The sequence below is a fragment of the Salvelinus namaycush genome, unplaced genomic scaffold, assembly GCF_016432855.1.
Source record: "Salvelinus namaycush isolate Seneca unplaced genomic scaffold, SaNama_1.0 Scaffold1081, whole genome shotgun sequence".
NCBI lineage: Eukaryota > Metazoa > Chordata > Actinopteri > Salmoniformes > Salmonidae > Salvelinus > Salvelinus namaycush.
In genome coordinates this window covers 50,001-77,332 of record NW_024057766.1, presented here as the reverse complement: position 1 = coordinate 77,332, position 27,332 = coordinate 50,001, and the positions used below count along the sequence as shown (strand labels likewise).

The window sequence follows — 27,332 nt, the reverse complement described above, 5'->3', positions numbered from 1 at the left end:
ACCCGTCATTCAGGGCACCTGTTTTGAGCCCCACATTTTTAGCAAAAAATAGTATTTATTTATTTATTATATATATACTACCGTTCAAAAGTTTGGGGCCACTTAGAAATGTCCTTGTTTTTGAAAGAAAATCACATTTTTTGTCCATTAAAATAACATCAAATTGATCAGAAATACAGTGTAGACATTGTTAATGTTGTAAATGGCTATTGTAGCTGGAAACGGCAGATTTGTTAAACAAATATCTACATAGGTGTACAGAGGCCCATTATCAGCAACGATCACTCCTGTGTTCCAATGGCACGTTGTGTTAGCTAATCCAAGTTCATCATTTTAAAAGGATAATTGATCATTAGAAAACCCTTTTGCAATTATTTTAGCACAGCTGAAAACTGTTGTCTGATTAAAGAAGCAATAAAACTGGCCTTCTTTAGGCTAGTTGAGTATCTGGAGCATCAGCATTTGTGGGTTCGATTACAGGCTCAAAATGGCCAGAAACAAAGAACTTTCTTCTGAAACTCGTCAGTCTATTATTGTTCTGAGAAATGAAGGCTATGTTTTAATCGAAATGACGTATTTCCTCTTATTCGCTTGTCGTCCCCTTATGCAATAGTTTGTACATCTCAATTGTCAGTAGAAACCACATTTGTTTAAACAAGTCAGCCATACCAGCTATATATTTTTGAAAAGGCAGTAAATGAGGCTGAATTAACTGTTTCACTGCCAGACAAGGTGATAGCCAGGTGTAGCAGTGGTAAGGTGTTGGGACTGCTGTTGGGACTTTGCTGTTTGTGGGCACCGTTTTCACCGTTATAGTGCAATTCATGTATTGTTTAGTGTTATGTAGTGGCTTTGATGACATGCATCCCACTTTTTTTTTTGTTGCCCCACCAAGATTTACATGCTAAAATTGCCACTGATTGTAATGACATTCTCCGATTGTCATTAGGCATTCACTGAATTGATGCATCCACTGTTGTTCACGTGCGCCTCGGGCACTTAATTTTAAATTTAAGGGGCTTATTGGCATGGGAAACATATGTTTACATTGCCAAAACAAGTGAAATAGATAAAAAACAAAGTGAAATAAACAATAAAATCTCTCCTTTGTCTGCGAGCGTCTCGGCCACTCATCTCCGCCTTGACAAAGTGTTCTTCTCAAACCACAACGCAATTTGGAGCGTATACCACCCGGTTTCCAATCAATTCGCTCATTCTTCATGCAACTGACATGCAGTAATGTGTAATAATGGTGTAATAATGGTGTAATAGACTATATTTTTGGGGGTGTAACAGTATAACTTTAAACCGTCCCCTCGCCCCGACACGGGCGCGAACCAGGGACCCTCTGCACACATCAACAACGGTCGCCCACGAAGCATCGTTACCCATCGCTCCACAAAGGCCGCGGCCCTTGCAGAGCAAGGGGCAACACTACTTCAGGTCTCAGAGCAAGTGACGTAACCGATTGAAATGCTATTAGCGCGTACCCGCTAACTAGCTAGCCATTTCACATCCGTTACAGGGGCATGTTGTATTAATGGTGATAGGCTGACGTTTTACAGGTAGGGGAGACCGGGGATGGTTGTAACACGGGACAGTTATAACACTCTCAATGTCTCCAATCAGGAACAAGCTAACATTACGTGACTCGCTGTGCACATGTGCAGTTTAGTCTTCAAACCTCATGTGAAGAAACAAGACCCTGTGAAAAACTCTGCAGATATTATTGACAAAAATCCGATTTTGAGGTAAGAAAGTAGTTTTTGTTTTTGGGATGGCAACACCTGTTTTGTAGTTAGATTCACCAAACTTATTTCAGGGTTATAACCTGTTTCTGTAGATATATTTGATGTAAGTTAGCAATTCTAAAGTTTTAACATGTAGCTCAAATTGCAGCTAACAAGCCTAATGGCTGCAGTGCTGGGAATGCAAATTAAGGGCCCACCAAGCCTCTACCCCAGGACCACTATACCACTGTCATTAGGCTGATTGAGTGAACATGTCCAACATTCACACACACCACCGTTCTATCTCTCTCACACACACACACACACACACACACACACACACACACACACACACACACACACACACACACACACACACACACACACACACACACACACACACACACACACACACACACACACACACACACACACACAACAACAAACCTTCAGTTGTGGTCAGATGTTGTTAGTTGAGAAGGGACAGTTAATGGAGAGTAAAAATAATATACACTTTATGATTTTTATTATGACTTTATTATTTCTGCCACACAAAATGTTAAACATGGCAATGTTGTTCTCATGTTCTCAATAAAGGCTTTCAGTATCTTGTTGCATGTCATGATTTAAGCATGATTTTTAAACCGTTACATTTCACCCCAAGCCCTGTTATAGTTGACCCGGGAGGTGGGGTAAATTGTAACCTTTCGCTCCTTGTATTTGAGACAAAGTCACACCTTGTTTTGCCTGGACACCATACCGGACCATACCGCCTTACTTCAACCCCTGCTCCTATGACAAATGCCATGTTAAAGATGAAAACATCTTCACACATATTCATTCGATTTTGACCCACAATAACAGTAAACATCAGCAAAAGGTAACGTTAAGCACAAAAGTGGGAAAGATAGCATGTCTATGTGCTCGGCCCAACACCTGGAGGGATACGCTGCTTGTGTCATTATAGCTCCTCAGTTGTTTCATGTGTGATGCTGTCAACATTCTGTTTTGATCTCTGAACTTTATTAGAACACCTTTTAAACGTTTGATGTCACGTTAATGTGATGTGCCTCAGGAGAGACAGTACCACTGCTGTCGTTGTCTCACTGTCACGTTTTACATGTGTTGGATGAGACCTAAGGGTTCGTTTCATGTCAGAGATAGTGAATAAAACTCATCTGCAAGATGTGGCTCATGTACATTGTTAGAAACTCCTCACACAGATGGGACCCCCCCCCCCAAAACACACACTCGTCACAGATGTGACACACACGCGGGCAGACACACGTACTGTATACACACACGCATGCAGACACACTCTTCACAGATGTGATATCACACTCACTAAGCAGACACAGACACACACACACACTCTCTCCTTCCAGTCACCCTGGACTAATTATCCGCCGTGTTCGGAGCCTTGTGGGATCGTCGTGAGATCTTATGGTCTGTAGTGTCCCTTTGATCTGGGCCTGTCAGAGCCTCAGTACACCCTGTGATCGTGTGTGATTATAGAGGCCCGGGAGGATGTGTGGGATGATTGTACGTGTGATGATAGAGGCCTGGGAGGATCACACGGAACCCCTATTCTGTTCTGATGACGAAGGATGGGAAGACGATCACAGAATCCCCAAGTGGTTCTCTCTGGTCAGACCTCCACAAACGATGGTGGCATCATTCATCGCACAGCACATTCAAAGAGGATTGTTTGACTGTTGGTGAGGTCCCCTGTTTTGTAGATGTATTATCTCTGGAAGGCAAGGGGAAGCCGAATCTCTGGCTACTGCATATTGTGTTTGAGGTGGTTTGTTTTATATCTACACACGATAGCCTGCCTCTGAGACATATGGTACAGTATTTTTTAAGGCCTGAACTCTCTCCACTCTCTGTCAATAGGCTGAAAACAGGAGTGTTGCCATATGCATAGTGTATGTGTTTCTGGTGCTCAACAGCTGACGATGGCAGGTTGATTCTTCAGTTAAGTCATGGAAAACATGTGGAAGCAACTTCAAGTAATTAAACAAATACTTAGAGGGTGAAGCTAGGGTGATCATTAAACAACTGTGGGAATGACTTAACGGTTTGACCGTGCTATCACTTTAATTATGGTGTAATGTACTCTTTGTTTCCATAGTAAAATGCAATTATGGCAACTTAAACGTACATAAATTATTAAGAAGGAGATGTGTTACAAGGATTTCGTGACTGTCATGTCATAAACTTGAAGTGTTTAAGCATAAAAATCCACACAATAATGAGACAAGATGTAGAGAGAGCTCTTTTTATTTCAAAAAGCAGTCAGAGAAAAATGTACCAACAAAAAAAAAAATATCCACAAAAATGTAAAAGCGAAAGACAAGAAGGCATGGTATTTACAACAGCGGACATCTTTTTTTGGTGTTACAGATTCATCAAATCACATCGACTAACTCTTGGTGCTCTTCTTTCACTTTTTGTGAAAAGTAAAAACAGCCACAACAATTGAATGTTCATAGATGGACAGAAGGTTTTAAGAGTCCCCTAGGCAGGAGTATAGATAGATAGCTAAGGCACAGAGTTTCCCCCTGAAACTTTAGGAAACGTTGACGTTTCCCCAGAAACTTCGGGAAACGTTGAGTTCAGAGAAGTTTGTGCAACAGTTGCTCAACAATACATTCCAGCAGAGAGAACAACAATCTGTCATGATATTCTCTGAAAGGCGAAGAATAATATTAAAAGCTTTACCCAATTCTGAGTCATTCCTTACTCCTTAGATCTGTCCAAAACATTGAAACAGGTTATGTACCTAAAATCACTCTGTGCCCAACTAGCAACAAGTAACACCAGACATCTGTTCTTCTTCCACTGTAATTCCAATTCATAATCTTTCCACACTGCATCGGTATTTACATCGTTTTAAACATATTTTCAATACAAAATATTTATGTACATTTTCTTCATTTTTGTAACAAAATAGGACTTTTACATCGAGTAACATATTTCAATTCACTTCTCGAGAATGATAATTGAACTTTTGAACAATGGGCACAAGTGTTCGTCAATTTAAGTATTCGTTTCAATGTGACAATGGCACTGCCAGTAAAAGGAAGTCAGGGTCATATCTGTATCTAGCTGTTATGTTATTAGCTAGCTAGCTAAGACAGAGAAATAGTAATGGCGTCTTTTTGTAGGCACTAAATCCGCCATGGTTTGTTGGACAAAGCCTATGGGAAGATGAATGGCATTTTTGTAAGGTTTTTGGATAAACACTGAAAATAAGGTCTGTGGTAAACACAGGCTTAGGAGATCTTATACGTTTTGTTCTAGGAGATAATCATCAGCTAACGTCACTTTGTGAATTTTGATGCATTTATGTAAAAAAAAAGGACACAAAGGTCATAATAACTGCCTGATATTATCTCCTAGAACAAAACGTATAAGATCTCCTAAGCCTGTGTTAACCTCAGACCTTATTTTCAGTGTTTATCCCAAATCCCTATTCTTTCCCCATAGGAAAGGCTGAACGAACCAGAGGTAACTCACTTCTGGGTTTTAGCACTAGAAGCTGGCGAGCCCCATATAGGCAAAATTGCCCTTTGTAACCATGGCAACAACACACAACAGTTCAAGTTTGAGTGACAGGACTGACACTTATTAGGATCGATACATCCAACAAGGTTCAAGGTGAACTTGGGCCATTGATTAACTCACTAATGATCGTTGATGAGCCCTGGTGAAAACATTCACTTAGCACGTTTGACTGCCAAATCATGTTGACAATCACAGATTGGATTCTAAATTGGGACCAAATTAGGTTGTGAGGAGAATTGAGTTGAAGCCAAACAAACGAAACGGCAGATCGTAGTTACCCTTCATTGTGGTTGGAGAAGGGGGCACTGTGCTATAGGCTATGTTTGAACTGTGGTAAACAGAGAGATAGTCTTGATGGCAGCAAAAGTACTTAGCATGTAGTAGAACAGGTGAAAACCAAAGTTGCCTGGGCCCAATCCAACAGTTCCTTGATCAAGATATAAGATATATTCACTATTTGTTTCCATTTTTGCCACAGCATGAACAGCATCATCAATCACTAACATCCTGGTACTGACACGGAACCGAGTAGGAAATGCAACATCACCACGGAATGACTTCAACACACATTTTGGAGAGTTTTTGGAGTGTTTCTGTCTTTTTTTGTTTACTTCTCTGTTTGGGGAGGTTGTCAGGAGGAAGCTGACCTTTCTGTGACCTTTCAGTCCTGGGTGCTTCCCCGTGTGATGAAGACTTGGCAAACAGTCAACCAAAGAACCAAGACAGGAAGAGCTATTCAGACCGGACAACACGGACATATAGACGGGCATTAGGTTTGTTGCGCCCAAAATAGGTATACAGGTTCATTGGGGCATTGGCCTTTGTAAATAAAGGCAGTTTCTCTTTACAAAAAAATATTTATCGAGCTGCCAAAGCAGCGTTGTAGTCATTTAGTCATTGACTAAAAATATTCTGTATTTATATAAACTTATAAATAAATAGCAACTTGTGGACAACTCACTCCATTCACTCGACAATAACTTTGAGACATATTCTGTTTCATACTTGCAACATAAACCGTCGTTAAAAACAAATTAACAAAAATTCTTAGAAAAGGAAATGAAAAAATAAGCTTGAGAATTTCTGTTTTCTTGCGAAAGCACAGCTGATATACTTTCATTTCAAGTTTCAGGCTGTCCAGTATGGAGTGATATTAGTGCCAATAGAAACTGAATCTAGTTTCAATCATTCATGAATTGAATTCAACTTCTACTGGCACTAATGCCACCCCATAGTCCAGTCACACCCACACACCTTTCTCCTGTTCAGGCACTGAAAGTCAATATGTAGTGCTGTGCCATAGTAACTTTGTCAGTCATACGCAAAGATTGAGGCAAGGAATTTCGCTTTTTTTTAAAGATACATCTTCGCGACACCCTCCGAGGTTGCGGTTCAGTCTATCTCCCTACATGTAGGCCAAACCAACCTTGAGAAGCAGGCCTCATATTCACAAAGCATCTCAGAGTAGAAGTACTGATCTAGGATCAGGTCCCCCCCTGTCTATATAAGCATATTCATTATGATTTAAAAGAGAAAACTGATTCTAAATCAGCACTCCTACTCTGAGACGCTTTGTGAATACGGGCCCAGAACGTGGTCCACTACCAGTGTCGACTATCCTGTTCCACCCGAACACTGACTTCTGGCTGACTTCACAATCGCTCTTTCATTTAGCAGCAGACTAGGCGGCCTTACTAGGTGCTTGGCAAAGCAACATTTGTCTCTACGTCGGACACAGCATCAATCACAGTAAACTCAGCGATGAGATTAAAATAAATACATTGGGAAACAGAAAACGGCAAAGCCGGCAAAAACCCCAAAGAGGAACACTTCAGGAGTCTGAAACTTGCACGACACCACAAAACCTTCCCCAGACATTCTCTTCCTCTTCAACGTTCCTACAACCTCCAACCAACCTTAAAAAAACACAACTTACGTCTTTTCTCGTCTTATCTGATCCATTACGTCGACTGAAAAATAAAAATTAAACAAAAAGAGATTTGAAAAATAAATTATTTAAACTTAAGACCTGCAGTGTGGCCTCCCGTCCAGCCGGAGGCGCCACTGCTACCTGATGCGCCCGTCGGCGTGCGGCGGGACCAGCTGGGACTTGGGGTCGGGGCTGAGCGAGCTCCAGGGGGTCTTGGCGCAGGTCTGCATGACGGGGCAGGATGTTCCAGGTCCCCCTGTCATGGAGGTGGAACACACGTCCCCAGCCTCCCACATCGCACCCACCAGGCCGTCTACCCAGTGCTCCAAGGCGGGGCCAGTCAGGCCGGCGTTGCGCTTAGCCTGCTCCACCTGGCCCGGGTGTACAGGGATGTTGAGCACGGGGTTGAGGCCATGGAAGCTCTGCTCCATATAACTGTTCTTGGCTGGTCCGTTGTGGAGCTTCAGCGTGTCCTCTGGGGGAGGGAGGGAGAGTGAGCGGGAGAGCGAGAAAGAGATGAAGAGAGAGATGAAGCGAGAGAAAGAGGGGGGCAAAAATGGATTGTTAATGTTTTATGGCGAGACAGTCATGGAGATAGTGTTCATAAATGAGCAGGTAAACAGACAGAGTCATCAATGGGGAATCTAAGTAGGAAAATCAGTAGAACCACTTTGACTTGATTGTGTTGCCCTAAAGGGTGGAATGGAACTGTGAACTCATTTGATGAGACCAAACTTTGTGTTACTGGTTAATTACATGCTATTGTAAGCCTAAGCCACAGAGTGGGAGACTGCACCAAGTGTCTCAATGACTGCACTTAGTGTCTCTTTATAAAGCCATTGGAAGCTAGGGGGCAGATAGGAACATCTTCTCATACATCATACATTTATAAGCCCCTTCATACCCTCAAAAGATAAAATAATTGCCTAAGCCACAAATTGGTAAAACAACTCAACGACTGTTCCTCATGTCTTTTTATAAAGCCATTGGAATCTAGGGGGCAGAGACGAGACCATTACCTCATCACTAAAACTCCTCCACCCTGAAGGTAAAGCTGTACATTCCTCAGTGCTCCTAACACCGGGGCGCTTGCCGTCCCTCCTCAGGCTGTCTATTGTACGCTAGCCCAGCTCTCCTCTCCTCTCTCTCTCTGCCAGAGCCGGGTTCGCACCCTGCCGTTAGCCGCTAGCGTTTTCACGGGCTAGCGACAGAGATGCAGTCAGACACCCCGTTGTTCTGCCAAGCTTGCCACTGCCCGGTGCCAACTACCAACTTTACTGTGGCAGCGGTGTGTGTGTGGTGCCAGTGTGTGTGTGTGAGGGCCCATGGTGCCAGCGCAAAGCCAGGGCAACAACAAAAAACTCACCATGAAGGCTACGTGTAGTAGAAAGACCTGGAGATATTCAGGGTTGTAAATCTGTATGGCAAGGCTAGAGGCTGTTAGAGCAGGTGGAGAGGAGTCCAAGGCTGCAGGATTACTGTACCACCACGACCTTCAGGACTATGGGATCTAAGGGCATCTAACCCCATCATACAGGAGCAGGAGCTGTAAGGCTGCTTTCCCAGACACTAAAAAGGATTCTCAATTGAAAGTGCTTCTTTGTCCAAGACCAGGCTTAATCTGTGTCTGGGAAACTAGCCCATTAAGGTTTTATCCTAAGTACCGTCTCAATGGATAACTACTGTACTGTAGTCCATATAAGGCTGTTTGATACTGACGCTCACCGGTTTCCATAGTTTCTATGCTGCAGTGGATCTAGTTAAGGACTACTGTTTGCACTTTGGGCCAACTGGGCTATTTTAACCACTCAAGCTGACCCAAAAAGTTTAGTGGAAAACAATCTAAAGTAGAGCTCAGTGTCGCCTCACTTGGGTCATAAAACATTTCAGCAACAGTATAACCTCAGAGAGCATAACAGTACGTTTCATGATTATCTTCCATAAATAGTGGAGAAAGGCAGTCGATTTACCCTCATCTCCAATGCTAAAGTCTTTTTGGAGTGAATTTAGCATTCTGACTATGTGCCGGTACAGAGTTTGGAGTTTGGAGTTTGAGGGGAAGTGGAGTTAATCAATTTTCTGTTCACATCAACAGGGATTTACAACTGAGAGAAAAGCAAACAAGCGAACGATCAAACAAACAGAAACACTCGTGAACAATTGATGAATATTCTAGCTTCCTCTCTCCTCACTCTCGCACATGGCCCCAAACCCCACAGCGCGTCGGGGCAAAGCCTGCTAACTTTTATTTGTTGATTCGGTTCATAATTAAAAATGGTCTCAGTGCGATTATAAAACAGGTCGGGCTGTGAATATGCCACCACACCGAGGTTAGCATCTCAACTCTCGGGTGACTTTCACAGCAGCTGATTACTCTAGCTAAAACAATAGGGGTCCTGGTCCCTTATAGTTAACACCGGCAGATTGATTTAATTGTGTAATTGTGTTCCTCGGCGTGATATGGAGGTGTTTAACATACTGTTTAGTATGTATGAGAAACACTGAGGGTGATTACGGTTGACTTGGTGACAAACAACTGGGGCTTCCAACGGCTCAGAGGGTTGATTAGAAAGAGCATCGTAAACAAAGCAGGGTCTCATGGGAAATGTGCTTTTGTGTTTGCGTGTGTATCCATGATAGGCCAATAACATGACAAGACATACTGCATCAATTATATCACATACATCACAGACTGACACTCATGTGACTTGTAGACCTGCACTATATATAGGCCTATCTCTTACTTTGCCGTACAGGCTAGTGCTTGTTATAAGCCAGTGGTGTGTGTGTGTGTCTGTGGCTGTACTCTTACCTTGTCTTATAGGCTGATGCTTCATATAAGCCAGCGGACTAATCAGAAACCTGGTCTCGGCCACGGGGCTCCAGTGATGCAACACCCGTATGGTCCACACCCCAGGCCTGAGAGGCTGGTTCAGGGGGGGTCGGTAGTGGGTGTACTCTGCGCTGGCGTCGATCAGGATATCGTAGGTGGCAGCGATGACGTTGGTGGGGTCGATCCACACCACGGTGACGGTCACGTTGGGGCCCTTGGACCACCGCTGCATCCCGACGGTCTCGTCCATGGGACCCATCAGACCACCGAAGTTACGGAACATGCGCTCTTTGGCATCCCACTCCGTGCCGATCTGAGAGAGGGATGGAGGAAGGGACGGAGGGGGGAAGGAGAGAGAAAAGGGAGTGTGTAATTAATTCACTGGATCTGAAATGTCCAACCGTATAATGTATTTCATGCATACTTTGCATACAACATTAACTGAGGCAAATGAGGAACAGAAAAACAGGCTGAATGTGAATTCGTTTCTACACTGTAACGTCATGGGAAATTGTAGTTGTGATATAATATGTATCCCACACCATTCATACAACCACCATGGATCATGTCTCCTGTATAGACTAGTGGTTTACAGTGTGTACAGATGTGGGATCTTAATTTGATCACCCAGGTTTAAAAAGGCTTTCCGCTTTGACATTTTCAGACTTGATTTTCCCTCGGGAATAATGCTGTAGCAAACTGGTTCAAATTAAGATCCTACATCTGTATACTAGTCTCACTTCATCTGTAACGTCAGCATTGGTGTGCAGCTTCAAACATTAGTACAGCATTACCTATCATGTCTACAGCAGTGCATTATGTGATTTCCAGTATGTCTCATGAGGCTTTATGTAGACTTTCTATGTTTATAGGCTTATACAGGATTTCCAGTATGTCTACATAAGATAGTCTCAGTTGATGTGTAATGTAAGTGTTGGTTTGCAGCTTCCTGTGTGATCGATAGACAGGCCGACTGAGGTAGCAGTGTATATGTTGAGTGAAGAGTGAACACCTTGACTAACTCTCTGGGGGGCTGGGGATCAATCTATAACAACACAGACAGAGACATGGAGAGAGAGAGAGCAAGACAGAGAAAGTGGGAAGAGAGAGAAAGAGCAAGAGAGCAAGAGAGAGAGAGAGAGAGAGAGCAAAAGAGAGAGAGAGAGACAGACAGACAGACAGACAGACAGACAGACAGACAGACAGACAGACAGACAGACAGACAGGCAGGCAGGCAGACAGACAGACAGACAGACAGGCAGGCAGACAGACAGACAGACAGACAGACAGACAGACAGACAGACAGACAGACAGACAGGCAGGCAGGCAGGCAGACAGACAGACAGACAGACAGACAGACAGACAGACAGACAGACAGACAGACAGACAGACAGACAGACAGACAGACAGACAGACAGACAGGAAGATGAAAAGCACTAACTCCATTTACTGCGGTTAAGACTATTGCTGGAGGGAAGAGAGAGAGGTGAGAGATGAATAACTTAGATACTGAGAGAAATAGAGAGAGATGGAGAATACAGGCAGAGAGAGAACATGATGATTTAAACTGACTATACAAAACATTAGACTGACCAGGTAAATCCAGGTGAATGCTATGATCCCTTATTGATGTCATTTGTTAAATCCACTTCAATCAGTGTAGATGAAGGAGAGGAGACGGGTTAAATAATAATTTTTAAGCCTTGAGACAGTTGAGACAGGGATTGTGTTTGCGTGCCATGCAGAGGGTGAATGGGCAAGACAAAAGCTTGAAGTGCCTTTGAACGGGGTATGCAAGTAGGTGCCAGGGACACCGGTTTGTGTCAAGAACTGCAACGCTGCTGGGTTTTTCACGCTCCAGTTTCCCATGTGTATCAAGAATGGTTCACCACCCAAAGGACATCCAGCCAACTTGACACAAATGTGGGAAGCATTGGGGTCAACATGGACCAGCATCCTAATGGAACGCTTTCGACACCTTAGGTGTTCTTAATGTTTGGTATACTGTACTCAGAGAGAGGACTATATATAGTGAGATGGGTGGACAGAGAGTGTAGGAGGACAGAGAGTGAAGATCAGAGATAGTGAAGGAGGACAGAGAGTGAAGATCAGAGATAGTGAAGGAGGACAGAGAGTGAAGATCAGAGATAGTGAAGGAGGACAGAGAGTGAAGATCAGAGATAGTGAAGGAGGACAGAGAGTGAAGATCAGAGATAGTGAAGGAGGACAGAGAGTGAAGATCAGAGATAGTGAAGGAGGACAGAGAGTGAAGATCAGAGATAGTGAAGGAGGACAGAGAGTGAAGATCAGAGATAGTGAAGGAGGACATAGAGTGAAGATCAGAGATAGTGAAGGAGGACAGAGAGTGAAGATCAGAGATAGTGAAGGAGGACAGAGAGTGAAGATCAGAGATAGTGAAGGAGGACAGAGAGTGAAGCTCAGAGATAGTGAAGGAGGACAGAGAGTGAAGATCAGAGATAGTGAAGGAGGACAGAGAGTGAAGATCAGAGATAGTGAAGGAGGACAGAGAGTGAAGATCAGAGATAGTGAAGGAGGACAGAGAGTGAAGATCAGAGATAGTGAAGGAGGACAGAGAGTGAAGATCAGAGATAGTGAAGGAGGACAGAGAGTGAAGATCAGAGATAGTGAAGGAGGACATAGAGTGAAGATCAGAGATAGTGAAGGAGGACAGAGAGTGAAAATCAGAGATAGTGAAGGAGGACAGAGAGTGAAGATCAGAGATAGTGAAGGAGGACAGAGAGTGAAGATCAGAGATAGTGAAGGAGGACAGAGAGTGAAGATCAGAGATAGTGAAGGAGGACAGAGAGTGAAGATCAGAGATAGTGAAGGAGGACAGAGAGTGAAGATCAGAGATAGTGAAGGAGGACAGAGAGTGAAGATCAGAGATAGTGAAGGAGGACAGAGAGTGAAGATCAGAGATAGTGAAGGAGGACAGAGAGTGAAGATCAGAGATAGTGAAGGAGGACAGAGAGTGAAGATCAGAGATAGTGAAGGAGGACAGAGAGTGAAGATCAGAGATAGTGAAGGAGGACAGAGAGTGAAGATCAGAGATAGTGAAGGAGGACAGAGAGTGAAGATCAGAGATAGTGAAGGAGGACATAGAGTGAAGATCAGAGATAGTGAAGGAGGACAGAGAGTGAAGATCAGAGATAGTGAAGGAGGACATAGAGTGAAGATCAGAGATAGTGAAGGAGGACAGAGAGTGAAGATCAGAGATAGTGATGGAGGACAGAGAGTGAAGATCAGAGATAGTGAAGGAGGACAGAGAGTGAAGATCAGAGATAGTGAAGGAGGACAGAGAGTGAAGATCAGAGATAGTGAAGGAGGACAGAGAGTGAAAATCAGAGATAGTGAAGGAGGACAGAGAGTGAAGATCAGAGATAGTGAAGGAGGACAGAGAGTGAAGATCAGAGATAGTGAAGGAGGACAGAGAGTGAAGATCAGAGATAGTGAAGGAGGACAGAGAGTGAAAATCAGAGATAGTGAAGGAGGACATAGAGTGAAGATCAGAGATAGTGAAGGAGGACAGAGAGTGAAGATCAGAGATAGTGAAGGAGGACAGAGAGAAAGAGGATGCAAATTAATCTAAGGTGCTTGTAGAAACGTGAGGAGGGAAGATGATGAGGAGGGATGATGAAGAGGGATGATGAAGAGGGATGATGAGGAGGGTGATGAGGGATGATGAGGAGGGATGATGATGATGAGGAGGGATGATGATGATGAGGGATGATGATGATGAGGGATGATGAGGAGGGATGATGATGAGGAGGGATGATGATGATGAGGGATGATGAGGAGGAGGGTTGATGAGGAGGGATGGTGAAGGCTTGAGGATATGCTCATCCTTACACCCAGTGATTAACACCAGACCACAGATCAATGGGCTGACTGGAACACTCCACTCAATATTAGGCCGACTGAGAAATGAGTCTATACACTATAAATGGACTCAACCTCCACAGAGAAATTAGTGGTGTGTGTGTGTGTGTGTGTGTGTGTGTATCATGATGTCGGAAAACATAAACTGTGAGAGGATCTTGGCTTTCCCTTTAATTCACTCTTCACATTAGTGTGTGTGTGAGTGAGTGTGTGTGTGTGTGTGTGTGTGTGTGTGTGTGTGTGTGTGTGTGTGTGTGTGTGTGTGTGTGTGTGTGTGTGTGTGTGTGTGTGTGTGTGTTTTGTACTTTGTAAAGTAAGTTTTGTAAAGTGATGGACTTTGGTAATTACATTTTTTTATTTAACTGACCTCTATTCTCTCTATCAAAACTAGATTTTCCTTGTGTGTCTGTGTGTACGTGTGTGTGTATGTGTGTTTTCACACTGCCTGAGCCATAAGTGGATCTTGCCAGCCTGTGATGCACTTCCGTAATTCAATTTTGTAATTCAACTGACCTGTATTTTCTCAACCAAAACTATATTTTCCTTGTGTTTGTGGTTGTGTTTGTGGTTGTGTTTGTGGTTGTGGTTGTGTTTGTGGTTGTGTGTGTGTTTGTGGTTGTGTTTGTGGTTGTGTGTGTGGTTGTGTGTGTGGTTGTGTGTGTGTTTGTGGTTGTGTTTGTGGTTGTGTGTGTGTTTGTGGTTGTGTTTGTGGTTGTGTTTGTGGTTGTGTGTGTGTTTGTGGTTGTGTTTGTGGTTGTGTGTGTGTGTGTGGTTGTGTGTGTGTGTGTTTGTGGTTGTGTGTGTGTTTGTGGTTGTGTTTGTGGTTGTGTTTGTGGTTGTGTTTGTGGTTGTGGTTGTGTTTGTGGTTGTGTGTGTGTTTGTGGTTGTGTTTGTGGTTGTGTTTGTGGTTGTGTTTGTGGTTGTGTTTGTGGTTGTGTTTGTGGTTGTGTTTGTGGTTGTGTGTGTGTTTGTGGTTGTGTTTGTGGTTGTGTGTGTGTTTGTGGTTGTGTTTGTGGTTGTGGTTGTGGTTGTGTTTGTGGTTGTGTTTGTGGTTGTGTTTGTGGTTGTGTTTGTGGTTGTGGTTGTGTTTGTGGTTGTGTTTGTGGTTGTGTGTGTGTTTGTGGTTGTGGTTGTGTTTGTGGTTGTGGTTGTGTTTGTGGTTGTGTTTGTGGTTGTGGTTGTGTTTGTGGTTGTGTTTGTGGTTGTGTGTGTGTTTGTGGTTGTGGTTGTGTTTGTGTTTGTGGTTGTGTTTGTGGTTGTGTTTGTGGTTGTGGTTGTGGTTGTGGTTGTGTTTGTGGTTGTGTGTGTGGTTGTGTGTGTGTTTGTGGTTGTGTTTGTGGTTGTGTGTGTGTTTGTGGTTGTGTTTGTGGTTGTGTTTGTGTTTGTGGTTGTGTTTGTGGTTGTGTGTGTGTTTGTGGTTGTGTTTGTGGTTGTGGTTGTGTGTGTGTTTGTGGTTGTGTTTGTGGTTGTGTTTGTGGTTGTGTGTGTTTGTGGTTGTGTTTGTGGTTGTGTGTGTGTTTGTGGTTGTGTTTGTGTTTGTGGTTGTGTTTGTGGTTGTGTTTGTGGTTGTGTGTGTGGTTGTGTGTGTGTTTGTGGTTGTGTTTGTGGTTGTGTGTGTGTTTGTGGTTGTGTTTGTGGTTGTGTGTGTGTTTGTGGTTGTGTTTGTGGTTGTGTGTGTGTTTGTGGTTGTGTTTGTGGTTGTGTTTGTGGTTGTGTGTGTGTTTGTGGTTGTGTTTGTGGTTGTGTTTGTGGTTGTGTTTGTGGTTGTGGTTGTGTGTGTGTTTGTGGTTGTGTTTGTGGTTGTGTTTGTGGTTGTGTTTGTGGTTGTGTGTGTGTTTGTGGTTGTGTTTGTGGTTGTGTGTGTGGTTGTGTGTGTGTTTGTGGTTGTGTTTGTGGTTGTGTGTGTGTTTGTGGTTGTGTGTGTGGTTGTGTGTGTGGTTGTGTGTGTGTTTGTGGTTGTGTTTGTGGTTGTGTTTGTGGTTGTGTTTGTGGTTGTGTGTGTGTTTGTGGTTGTGTTTGTGGTTGTGTTTGTGTTTGTGGTTGTGTTTGTGTTTGTGGTTGTGTTTGTGGTTGTGTGTGTGGTTGTGTTTGTGGTTGTGTGTGTGTTTGTGGTTGTGTGTGTGGTTGTGTGTGTGGTTGTGTGTGTGTTTGTGGTTGTGTTTGTGGTTGTGTGTGTGTTTGTGGTTGTGTTTGTGGTTGTGTTTGTGGTTGTGTGTGTGCTTGTGGTTGTGTTTGTGGTTGTGTTTGTGGTTGTGTTTGTGGTTGTGTGTGTGTTTGTGGTTGTGTTTGTGGTTGTGTTTGTGGTTGTGTGTGTGTTTGTGGTTGTGTTTGTGGTTGTGGTTGTGGTTGTGTTTGTGGTTGTGTTTGTGGTTGTGTTTGTGGTTGTGGTTGTGTTTGTGTTTGTGGTTGTGTTTGTGGTTGTGTTTGTGTTTGTGGTTGTGTTTGTGTTTGTGGTTGTGTTTGTGGTTGTGTTTGTGTTTGTGGTTGTGTTTGTGTTTGTGTTTGTGGTTGTGTTTGTGGTTGTGTGTGTGTTTGTGGTTGTGTGTGTGTTTGTGTGTGTGTTTGTGGTTGTGTTTGTGGTTGTGTGTGTGTTTGTGGTTGTGTGTGTGTTTGTGGTTGTGTTTGTGGTTGTGTTTGTGGTTGTGTGTGTGTTTGTGGTTGTGTTTGTGGTTGTGTGTGTGTTTGTGGTTGTGTGTGTGTTTGTGGTTGTGTTTGTGGTTGTGTGTATTTCACAATGTCTGCAACAACAACTAGAGGATATTGCCCTGCCTCCCTTCAATTCAATTCACCTCAATTTAGTGTGCAAAATTGGTACCCTTCAACTCAATAATGTTACCGACCCCTATTTTCTGTACCAAACTACTACTTTCCATGTTAGTATCCTCAACATCCTTAACTAGAATGTCCATCAGCTATGCTATTCATTCACTGCAGGTCTAGAAGAGTATCCCTCATGCTAATTCATTATAATCTATTCTATTCTTATTGATTCTATTACATTTTTTTCTATTCTATTTCAGTCTATTTGAAGTGTTTTCCTCACTGGCATATCACACCATATACATCACATTGATTGTCAGTGGTCTGATTCTAGGCCACAGACTGAAATCAAAAGCGTATTGACTGAGGAAATGTCACTATAACCCACTGGCTGCAGACTACTGCCTCCCGACTAAATAGTTTTGTGAGAAATCTGGGTAAGGTACTATGAGCATGGATAACATTGGATTTCAGTAATGGTTTTGGCTCAATTCTATTTCAACTCCATCAATTCAGGAAGTGAATGGAAATGTAATATTCTCATTGAAAATGAATCATACTTTTCATATCTTGAATTGGAATTTGAATGAATCTCCTGAAGCGACTGTATTCTGGTTCAAACTGTCACTAGGGAGTGGAGACAAACAGTAACACAGCTACAAATCCACAGTTCATTGAGTGTATGACCGTATTGACCACCTGAGAACAGGGAGACGGTCAAACAGGGATTAACCTCCGACCCACTTCAGGTTCATCCGATGACCTCCGACCTTTTCTCTACACTTCACTTCAAACCCTGGTCCAACACCTCAGCTTGTTTTAGTTTATGATCTTAACTCACACTTTACTTAGTGACAGCACAGTAGTACTACTGCTACCAGCCACCCCTGTCCTTCACTGCTGATCTGGCAACCCTGGAGTCAAACACAGTCAAGCTTGTGGCTTGTGTGACCTAAATTCACACTTAGAGCACAAGTAGTAGGCTACTAGGCTACCATCCAGCCTCTCTCCTTTACCTTTGATCTGGCAACCCTAACTCAAGACCCTTCCTCACTTTAAACCTGTGGCAACTGTTGCGCAAGATCTGGGAACCATCACTGGTTCCTGAGTCAAACCCCTTATCCTGTAGCATGCATCCCTTTTTCATTCCCTCGCTCTACCTATTACCCCTCCCTCCCTACATCCCTCTCCATAGATCTTAATTGACAAACATAGAGGACGTGGGTAAGGATGCCAGCTATCTCAAGCTGTCCCAGGGGAGTGCTCCGGGCCTGGGCCTAGCTGCATTCAACACCTGCTTTTCATTACCTCCATACACAAAGACTGACACTAATAAGGCCCAGAACCCAACAGAACCCTGGGGACCTTTGTCTGTTTCGCACACGCACGCACGCACACACACACACACACACACACACACACACACACACACACACACACACACACACACACACACACACACACACACACACACACACACACACACACACACACACACACACACACACACACACACACACACACACACACACACACAGAGTAAGTAAGTAAAAAAACGAACAGTTTTTTAAATCAAGACCAGATGTGGTCTGGTTGGTTGGACCTGGCTGCCCGCACCACTGCCTGATGGAAATTGACCTGTCATGTTTTATGGGGAGGTGTTTGACTCTGGCGCCAGTGAGGTTGTTGGGGTGTGGTGGAGGGGGAGAGGGATGGGGTGGGGGGTTTTAAGGTTGAGTTGCCAGGTCAGCAGTGGTAGTACCACTGTAAGATGTAATGTGTGAGTAGAGGGCTTGAGCTACAAGATGTTGTGCTGCTGAGGTAATACTGGGGAGGGGGTGAGGTTGCCAGGTCAGCAGTGGAGGACAGAGGGAGGGTGACGTACTACTGTACTGTAGGTAAAGTGTTAGTAGAGGACATAAACCACGGCATTAGGTGTTTGACACGGGTGCCCGTGGGGGGAGGCAGGGTTGCCAGGGTTACCAGATCATTAGTGGACGACAGTGGGAGGGTGACGTAGCCTACTACTGTAAGTATACTGTGAGTAAAGGCGCTTAAGATACAGACAGGCAGCTACTACTGATACCTCTGTCCTGCCTGTCCTGCTTATGCAGAGTTAGAGGGAGGTAGAGGAAGAGATTGGAATGAAAGGAGAAAGAGACCGTCTTGCAAAGTGATGCATGGGGTATGGTTAGAGGGAAGTGGAGAGAGAGGTTATAGGTAGGAGGAACAGACTGTGCTGCCTCCCCAGTTTATGGTAGAAGTTCAAAGGAGGCAGAGGGATAAATTCTAGGTGGTAGGAGGGAGAGACCTTGTAAAGTCATACATGATATACAGAGCTACCGGACTACATAGGAATCTACTACCACCGTTACAACTGTAGTCTGTTAGTAGGGTGGTAGTCTGTCATCTATCCCTCACTTATTTAGGATAGTTGTTGGAAGCAAGTCTATTAAGACCACTGTGGAGAGGTAGAGAGCAATGTTAGAGAGCAATGCCAGTAAAAATTGGGTAGAGAGAGAGAGTTTATAGATGGAAGGAAAAGGCTGTATTTGAATGTTGTGCTGCAGATATGGTTTATCTGCCTGACAGACATTCACAACAGTCAACTATAACTGCTTAGCTCTGTCATGTCCGTCTATCTGTCCTCTGGCTGCCTGACTGACTGACTGACAGACTGACAGTCATTGTAGCTAAGCAACCGACAGAAAGTCCTTTGCGATGCTGAGTACTCAGATAAAGTCGTGCCAGCTGTCACTCACAACTCTTTAGACTAGAACGCCTCAGAGGCTTCCCTGTGCCCATGACTGCCTCGCAGTCTAGTGTCGCTTCGGAACTGTTACAAAGGTCAATAGGTCGAAGGTCAAGAGTAAAAGGTCAGATTCACCCCGACTTATCACCTCAGAGTGCTCAGAGGGAACTCATACGAGGACATCAACTGACATTTCAGGGGGTTCTGCTTGACAGTGTGAAAACCAGAAAAAAAAGATCACTCTCAACCCCCCGTGATAAACAGAAAAGTGCTCGCTGGCTCACTAAGACATAGCTGATGTTAGAGAACGTCCTCAGAAGTAGAAATCGGGTCATTATTTATATTAGCATAACTACGCTATCAGGAAGCCTGGCGTGAAGGTGAGTAGTCTACGTTTCATTAGTAAACAACAAATAAGCAGCCGGTGAGGTGCTAATCCACATCAAATTTGATGAATTCAATCAATTGACATTTTACAAGGCTACCGATCCTGTGTTTAATGCCTGCCGCCAATGTGTGTGTGTGTGTATACTCTCTGCAAGGTTGCCATAACGATGAATATAGCTAAGGTCACCATGAACTATATATCTGATCTGGCCAATCATATTTCATACAACATGCTTCTCTGTGCCAGGCACTTCAGGGCTTGTATATACTACTAACACATAGAGGTCATTGTTTGACTAAGTGGCTGGATAACTGCTGGGCACTCTAGTCTAAATGACAGGGGCTGCTGAATGACTGTGAATGTTATGTGAACATTACGTAAAAGTTGTAGCCTACAACCTCGAAAACAATGTACCTCAGTTATGGTCAGACTGACTGACCATTATGTTGTCCATTGACTGGATAATGAATGGTGGAATACAATCAATACAGGAGCAGCTGATAGAAATGGATCTGCTGAAAGACTACAATGTGAATGTTACCTCAACGTTACGCCCACCCACAAAAATGACATGTTACCTCAGCAAATGTTCTCAATGGACTAAGTGAACTTTCCTCCACTTCTAAATGGGATGAGTTTGCGATATTTTTCAGAGATAAGATAAGCAACAATAGGCTGGGTATCAGTCAAGCAAGACTCGATGAGAAGTTTGATGATATGTGCCCGAGGCTACCACGCAAAGGCACTATGGATTTATTTTCCCTGGTTGACACTGACAGTGATATCACAACTTAAGCCTCCTACCTGCCTTCTCGATCATATCCCCACCACCTTCTTAAAAACAGTCTTTAATTGCATATCTGAAGAAGTGTAAGCTATTGTCAATCACTCCCTGTTCACAGGCACTCTCCCCACTGCACTGAAAAAAGCTATTATGAAACCCCTTCTGAAGAAAAGTCATCTAGATTCTTCAGCTCTTAGCAATGTTCGGCCAATCTCCAACCTTCCATTCTTAAGTAAAACTCTGGAGAAATTGGTTTTGAAACAGCTAAATGATGTTTTAAGTGCCAACTGTATTTTTGAGAAATTACACAGCACAGAGACGGCCTTAGTTAAAGGGGTAAATGATCTTAGAGCCAAAACAGATGCCAAACAGCCATCTGTCCTTGTACTTTTAGATTTAAGTGCTGCATTCGACACTGTTGACCGTGATGTCCTTCTGGACAGACTGGAGAGGTTGGTTGGCCTCCCCAGTTCAGTTCTAAATTGGTTTAGGAACTATTCAACCGGTCGAGAGTTTTTTGTCACCCTTGGTGAACATAACTCAGAGAAAATACATCTCACATGGTGGCATTTCACATGGTTTGATTTTGGGTCCGGGACTGTTCAGTTTATATATGTTACCCCTTGGCAGAAAGCACAGCATTGATTTTCACTGCTACGCAGACGATACACGGCTTTACATTTCTGTGTCACCAGAGAATTTGAGCTCCACGGATACATTAGACTGTATTAGTGATTTACTTAGATGGCTCACAACTTCCTCCAGCTAAATCAAGACATGACCGAGGTACTTATTGTTGGAGCCAAAGCACAGAGAGAGAATCTGGCCGCACATTTTAATTCACGGGCAATAAAGATAAAACACCTGGTAAAAAACCTAGGTGTTATTTTAGATTCTGAAATCAATTTCGAATCACACAATAGGAATGTGACCAAAATAGCTTTTTACCACCCGAGGAACATTGCCACCGTGCGTCCGTTTCTATCTCAGGCTGATACAGAGACACTCATCCATGCTTTTATTACAAGCAGGCTTGACTACTGTGTAGCTCTCCTGTCTGTGTCACGCCCTGATCTGTTTCACCTGTCCTTGTGATTGTCTCCACCCCCTCCAGGTGTCGCTTATTTTCCCCAGTGTATTTATCCCTGTGTTTCCTGTCTCTCTGTGCCAGTTCGTCTTGTATGTTTCCAAGTCAACCAGCGGTTTTCCCGTTCTCCTGCTTTTTGCATTCTCCTTTTTCTAGTCCTCCCGGTTTTGACCCTTGCCTGTTTCTTTGTACCTGCCTGCCTGACCCTTCTGCCTGCCTTGACCACGAGCCTGTCTGCCACTCTGTACCTCCTGGACTCTGATCTGGCTTTGACCTTTTTGCCTGTCCCTTTGGATTAATAAACATTGTAAGACTCCAACCATGTGCCTCCTGCCTCCTGTGTCTGCATTTGGGTGTTGCCTTGTTCCTTGATAGTCTGGTCTACACAAGAAAGCCATTGGCCAATTGCAAAACATACAGAATGCTGCAGCACGGGTACTGACCAAGACCAGACGAAGAGCACACATTACACCGGTTTTAAGGTCTCTGCAATGGCTGCCTGTGAGTTTTAGAATTCATTTAAAAATCATTCTATTGGTTTTTAAATCAATCCACGATTGTGCACCCCAATACATGCCAGACATGATTTTGAGTTATGTACCCAGTAGGTCCTCTGGCACTGGCCTTTTAACTATCCCAAAGCCTAGGACCAAGAGGAATGGAGAGGCAGCCTTTAGCTATTATGCCCCCAGCCTCTGGAATAGCCTGCCAGAGAACCTGAGAGGGGCTGAAACTGTGGACATATTTAAAAAAGATCTTAAAACACACCTTTTTTTATCCTCCTATGTTTGCTGTGTAGTAAATATTTCTGTTTTTATTTTCATTGTTTTTATTCGTTTTTTCCTGTGAACCACATTGTGTTGCATTCCATGTCTGAAATGTGCTGTAGAGATTAATCTTGATTTGGGGGCACTGTCTACTGAAAGAGTGTAAATATTATGTGACTGTTATAAGAAAATTGCATAAACGTTACAACTCCAACCCAAAAAACAGTGTGTCAGTGACCTCAGCGAACTGCAGCCTGGCGAAGCTGCTGTAAGGTGTGTCTACTTCTAAAAGATGACTGTCACGCCCGGATCTGTTTCACCTGTCTTTGTGCTTGTCTCCACCCCCACTCCAGGTGTCGCCCATCTTCCCCATTATCCCCTGTGTATTTATACCTGTGTCTGTTTCTGTTGCCATTTCGTCTTGTCTTACCAGCGTGCTTTCCCGTCTTCCTGTTTCTCAAGTTCTGTTTCCTAGTTTTTCCCGGCTCTGACCATTCTGCCTGCCATCCTGTACCTGCCTGACTCTGACCTGATTACAAACCTCTGCCTGCCCTGCCCCCGAGCCTGCCTGCCCTGACCCCGAGCCTGCCTGCCATCCTGTACCTGCCTGACTCTGACCTGATTACAAACCTCTGCCTGCCCTGCCCCCGAGCCTGCCTGCCCTGACCCCGAGGCTGCCTGCTGTCCTGTACCTGCCTGACTCTGATCACGAACCTCTGCTTGTCCTCGGCCTGCCCTTTGCCTGCTCCGTCTTTCTAATAAATGATCTGAGAACTGTACTATCCGCCTCCTGTGTTATAATAAATGATCTGAGAACTGTACTATCCCCCTCCTGTGTTATAATAAATGATCTGAGAACTGTACTATCCGCCTCCTCTGTTATAATAAATGATCTGAGAACTGTACTATCCGCCTCCTGTGTTATAATAAATGATCTGAGAACTGTACTATCCGCCTCCTGTGTCTGCATCTATGTCATACCCTGAGTCGTGATATCACAGTGTTACTGTTCTGTGAATGTTATGTGAACATTACCTAAACGTTAAACAACCAAAAAAGGACGATAGTTACCTCAGCGAACTGCAGCCTGGTGAAGGTGCTGGGTGGGGAAGCCACCTTGTAGGTCTTCCTGGGCATCACCCAGGTCTCCAGGGTCTCCAGCTTGCTGGTTGCCAGGTTAGTGGCATGGTGCTTGACCAGGTAGCCTTGGAACTGGTCTGACTGGAAGTAGAGATGCACTGACACCGGGTGGCCCATGGGGAAATACCTGGCAAACCAAGAGGAAATAAACGTATTTTTAACCAACCTTTCTCAACAGACCTTTATCAGTAGCCTGAGTACAGGTCTGTTTGGGCTATGATGCCAACTCTGTCACTAATTTTGACAAAGACAGCAATGGAGTTGACAAGAACACAAACAAATCTGGGACCAGGCTACTTTATCAGGGTTTTACCTGGCAACACCAGTGGTAACCCAACAGACAGACCCATTGAGATTCCCATGAGTGAACTTGATATGGTACCAGTGCTGTTTAAAAGGGCAATGGTGTAAGATGAGAGTATCTAGATCCATCTATTGAACAATTACTGGAGACTGCTTACAAATGCTAATGTTTGTAGATGCTAAAGTTCACTAGCGGGGCCTTGCTAACGTCTCAGACGCTAAAGTAAAGGTTAGGGGAAGTGCTGTGCTTTCTGTGATTGTGTGAAGGGAAGAGGCATTAATTCAATGACCTATAAAACATCTGTTGCTGTGGAGACAATTATTAAGGCTAGGAATGGACAGACTGACTGAGACCAGACTGTAGTTGTAGCCTGCCCCGGACCAACCCAATACAGTCATTGGGTATATTGGCAGTAATATATTAAGTTAGTCACAGCCCGATGCGTCTGACGATAACCATGACACACCAATTCGTAACACACATATTAACTAACACAGCAGCTCCCAACCTTTGCCATCCCGGGGACGACCAAATCAGCGTCAAAAGAGCTTGAGGGCCACCATTCGCGGAGTCGCAGAATTTCTTTACATAAAATATCTTAGCATTCAAATTTAGTCCATTTTATCAGTGAATGTAACAGATTTAACACATATTGTAATGTACAAATGCTTATAATACCATACATCCAATAAAAAAAAATAATATATATATATATTTTTTACAAATACTAAATAATGTGCGGAGCAGGTAGTCCTCGGACCACAGGTTGAAAACTGCTGGTCTGAAACAAAGTCAGCTGAGGTCAAAACACACACACACACACACACACCCTCCCTCCACACGCACACACACACACACACACACACACACACACACACACACACACACACACACACACACACACACACACACACACACACACACACACACACACACACACACACACACACACACACACACACACACACTAACCAAGTTGAACTGGTCTGGGACACCATTAAGAAGTCAGCTTGATCTTACAATCAGCTTGCCAGTCCAGGCTAATCCTGACAGTTATATTGTTCTGGGGGCTGTGTGTGTGTGTGGGGAGTGAGTGTTTTTTCTGATTCTGTACATGTGGCAGAAGGCTGGCACTGAGAACAGAGCAGAGACTACTGGGAAAATAAACTGGGTGTGTTTGTGTTTCTCTCTCTCTCTCTCTCTCTCTCTCTCTCTCTCTCTCTCTCTCTCTCTCTCTCTCTCTCTCTCTCTCTCTCTCTCTCTCTCTCTCTCTCTCTCTCTCTCTCTCTCTCATCCTCTCTCTCTCTCTCTCTCTCTCATCCTCTCTCTCATCCTCCCCACGCCCCAGTGCCCACCGTGTGTATGTGTGTGTGCCCACCAGCCTTCTCATCAGTATCCCAGTAGTAGGACCAGGAGTCAGTCTGCCCGACAGCGCTGTGTGTGTGTGCCCGTCCCAGCCCAACAGCACTAGCTACCCTGACAAGCAGAACAGCAAATATTTACACCCGCTCACGGAGAGCACTCCACACCCTTCTCTCTCTATCCCTCTCTCCTCCCCCCTCCCTCGTTCCCACTATATAGGGAATAGGGTGCCGTTTGGGACAAAGGCAGAGATTGGCAGAGATGTGTACAATGGCCCGTAGCAACATCGTAGCACTAGTAATAAAGGTTTCACCATTCTCTGAGACTGAGTCAGTTGCTCAGTTATTTATTACAGACCTACAGGGTGGGACTGAAGTACTCACAATTTGAATTATACACTGACTCTTGGGGATGCCTGACGTTGACGTCTTTGACAATTGTGTGTTTGTGTGTCTGTGTATGTGTCTGGGTGTGTGTCTGTGTGTGTGTCTGTGCTAGAGAGAGAGATAGAAAGAGAGGTAGAGAGAGAGAGAGGCAGAAAGAGCTAGAGAAAGAGAGAGTGATATAGATAAAAAGAGAGGTAGAGGTAGAGAGAAAGGAAGAGAGAGGCAGAAAGAGAGAAAGTGGGCAGAGGGAGAAAGAGAGCGAGAGCGAGAGAGAGAGAAGGGAGTGAGAGAGAAAGAGAGAGAAGAGAGGTTGAGAGGTTGAGAGAGCAAGAAAGAGAGTAGGTGAAAGAGAGAGCATAGAGTGAATGGGGAGAGATGGGGGAGAGAGAGGGAGAGACAGGGAGAGAGAGATATTGAGCGAGAGAGAGGGAGAGATAGCAAGAGCGAGAGACTGCAGATACATAGAGACTCCATTCAGCCCTTCCCTCCACCCCCTCCCCACTGGAGTCACAGCAGGCTGTGAAAAGACAGAAATCCCCCTCTCCTCTCCTCCGTCTCTCCTTCTCTCCATCCCCCCATGGCAGCCCCACCCTGCTGTCTCATACACACACTGTAAGCTCTACAAACATAGCCTCTCATGGCCTCAAACATTGCCCTGTGTGTGTGTGTGTGTGTGTGTGTGTGTGTGTGTGTGTGTGTGTGTGTGTGTGTGTGTGTGTGTGTGTGTGTGTGTGTGTGTGTGTGTGTGTGTGTGTGTGTGTGTGTGTGTGTGTGTGTGTGTGTGTGTGTGCGTGCGTGCGTGCGTGCGTGTGTGCGAGCATGTGTGACAGTTGGGTGTGGATATGTTAGTGTGAAAGACTGAAAATTGCTTGTTTCCTCGCAGCAAATGCTTTTCTCACATGCTCATGATCCCACAATTAGAGATTTGCAGACTGACCCGTATACTCACAGATGCCCTCTTGCTCTCACACACTATATGTGTACACACACACACACACACACACACACACACACACACACACACACACACACACACACACACACACACAGACACACACACACACACACACACACACACACACACACACACACACACACACACACACACACACACACACCCAGAACCTCGTTTCCCTTCCTTCTCAATTTACAGGCAGAGACATGAGTAGAAACAGCTGTAGTTAAACGATAGACATAGGGTGTGGGTGTGTGTGGGTGCAGCTAGATGGAAACATGCTTCCTCTCATCTTGACTCTATACCCAGAGACCCCTGCAGCTACCCACAATGCAGAACTACCTGCCTGCTATCCATCCTGCTTATATGGAGCTATACTGGATCTCAAACAGTGATTATACAAGCTTCCAGCAGCAGAAACATGGGCGTATAGTACATCTGGGCGTATAGTACATCTGGGCGTATAGTACATCTGGGCGTGTAGTACATCTGGGCGTATAGTACATCTGGGCGTACAGTACATCTGGGCATATAGTACATCTGGGCGTATAGTACATCTGGGCGTATAGTACATCTGGGCGTACAGTACATCTGGGCATATAGTACATCTGGGCGTGTAGTACATCTCACGTTGGTTGGAACACTGACAATTCCACCAGAATGGTGTTGCATCCCTCCAACAGA

At 44.4% G+C, this 27,332-nt stretch overlaps 1 protein-coding gene across 1 annotated transcript in view; it reads right to left on the bottom strand.

The window, feature by feature from the left end:
- Positions 1–7,367: 7,367 nt before the first annotated feature.
- The window catches only part of LOC120035658 (xylosyltransferase 1-like), a gene marked incomplete at its 5' end in the record, with an annotated part of 68,396 nt that continues 48,431 nt past the window's right edge, over positions 7,368–27,332 (bottom strand). The window contains 3 exons of the mRNA XM_038982233.1: positions 7,368–7,705; positions 10,043–10,376; positions 23,573–23,768. Of these exons, the coding sequence (XP_038838161.1) occupies positions 7,368–7,705; positions 10,043–10,376; positions 23,573–23,768 (868 nt within the window). The remainder of the gene's footprint in view (positions 7,706–10,042; positions 10,377–23,572; positions 23,769–27,332) is intronic.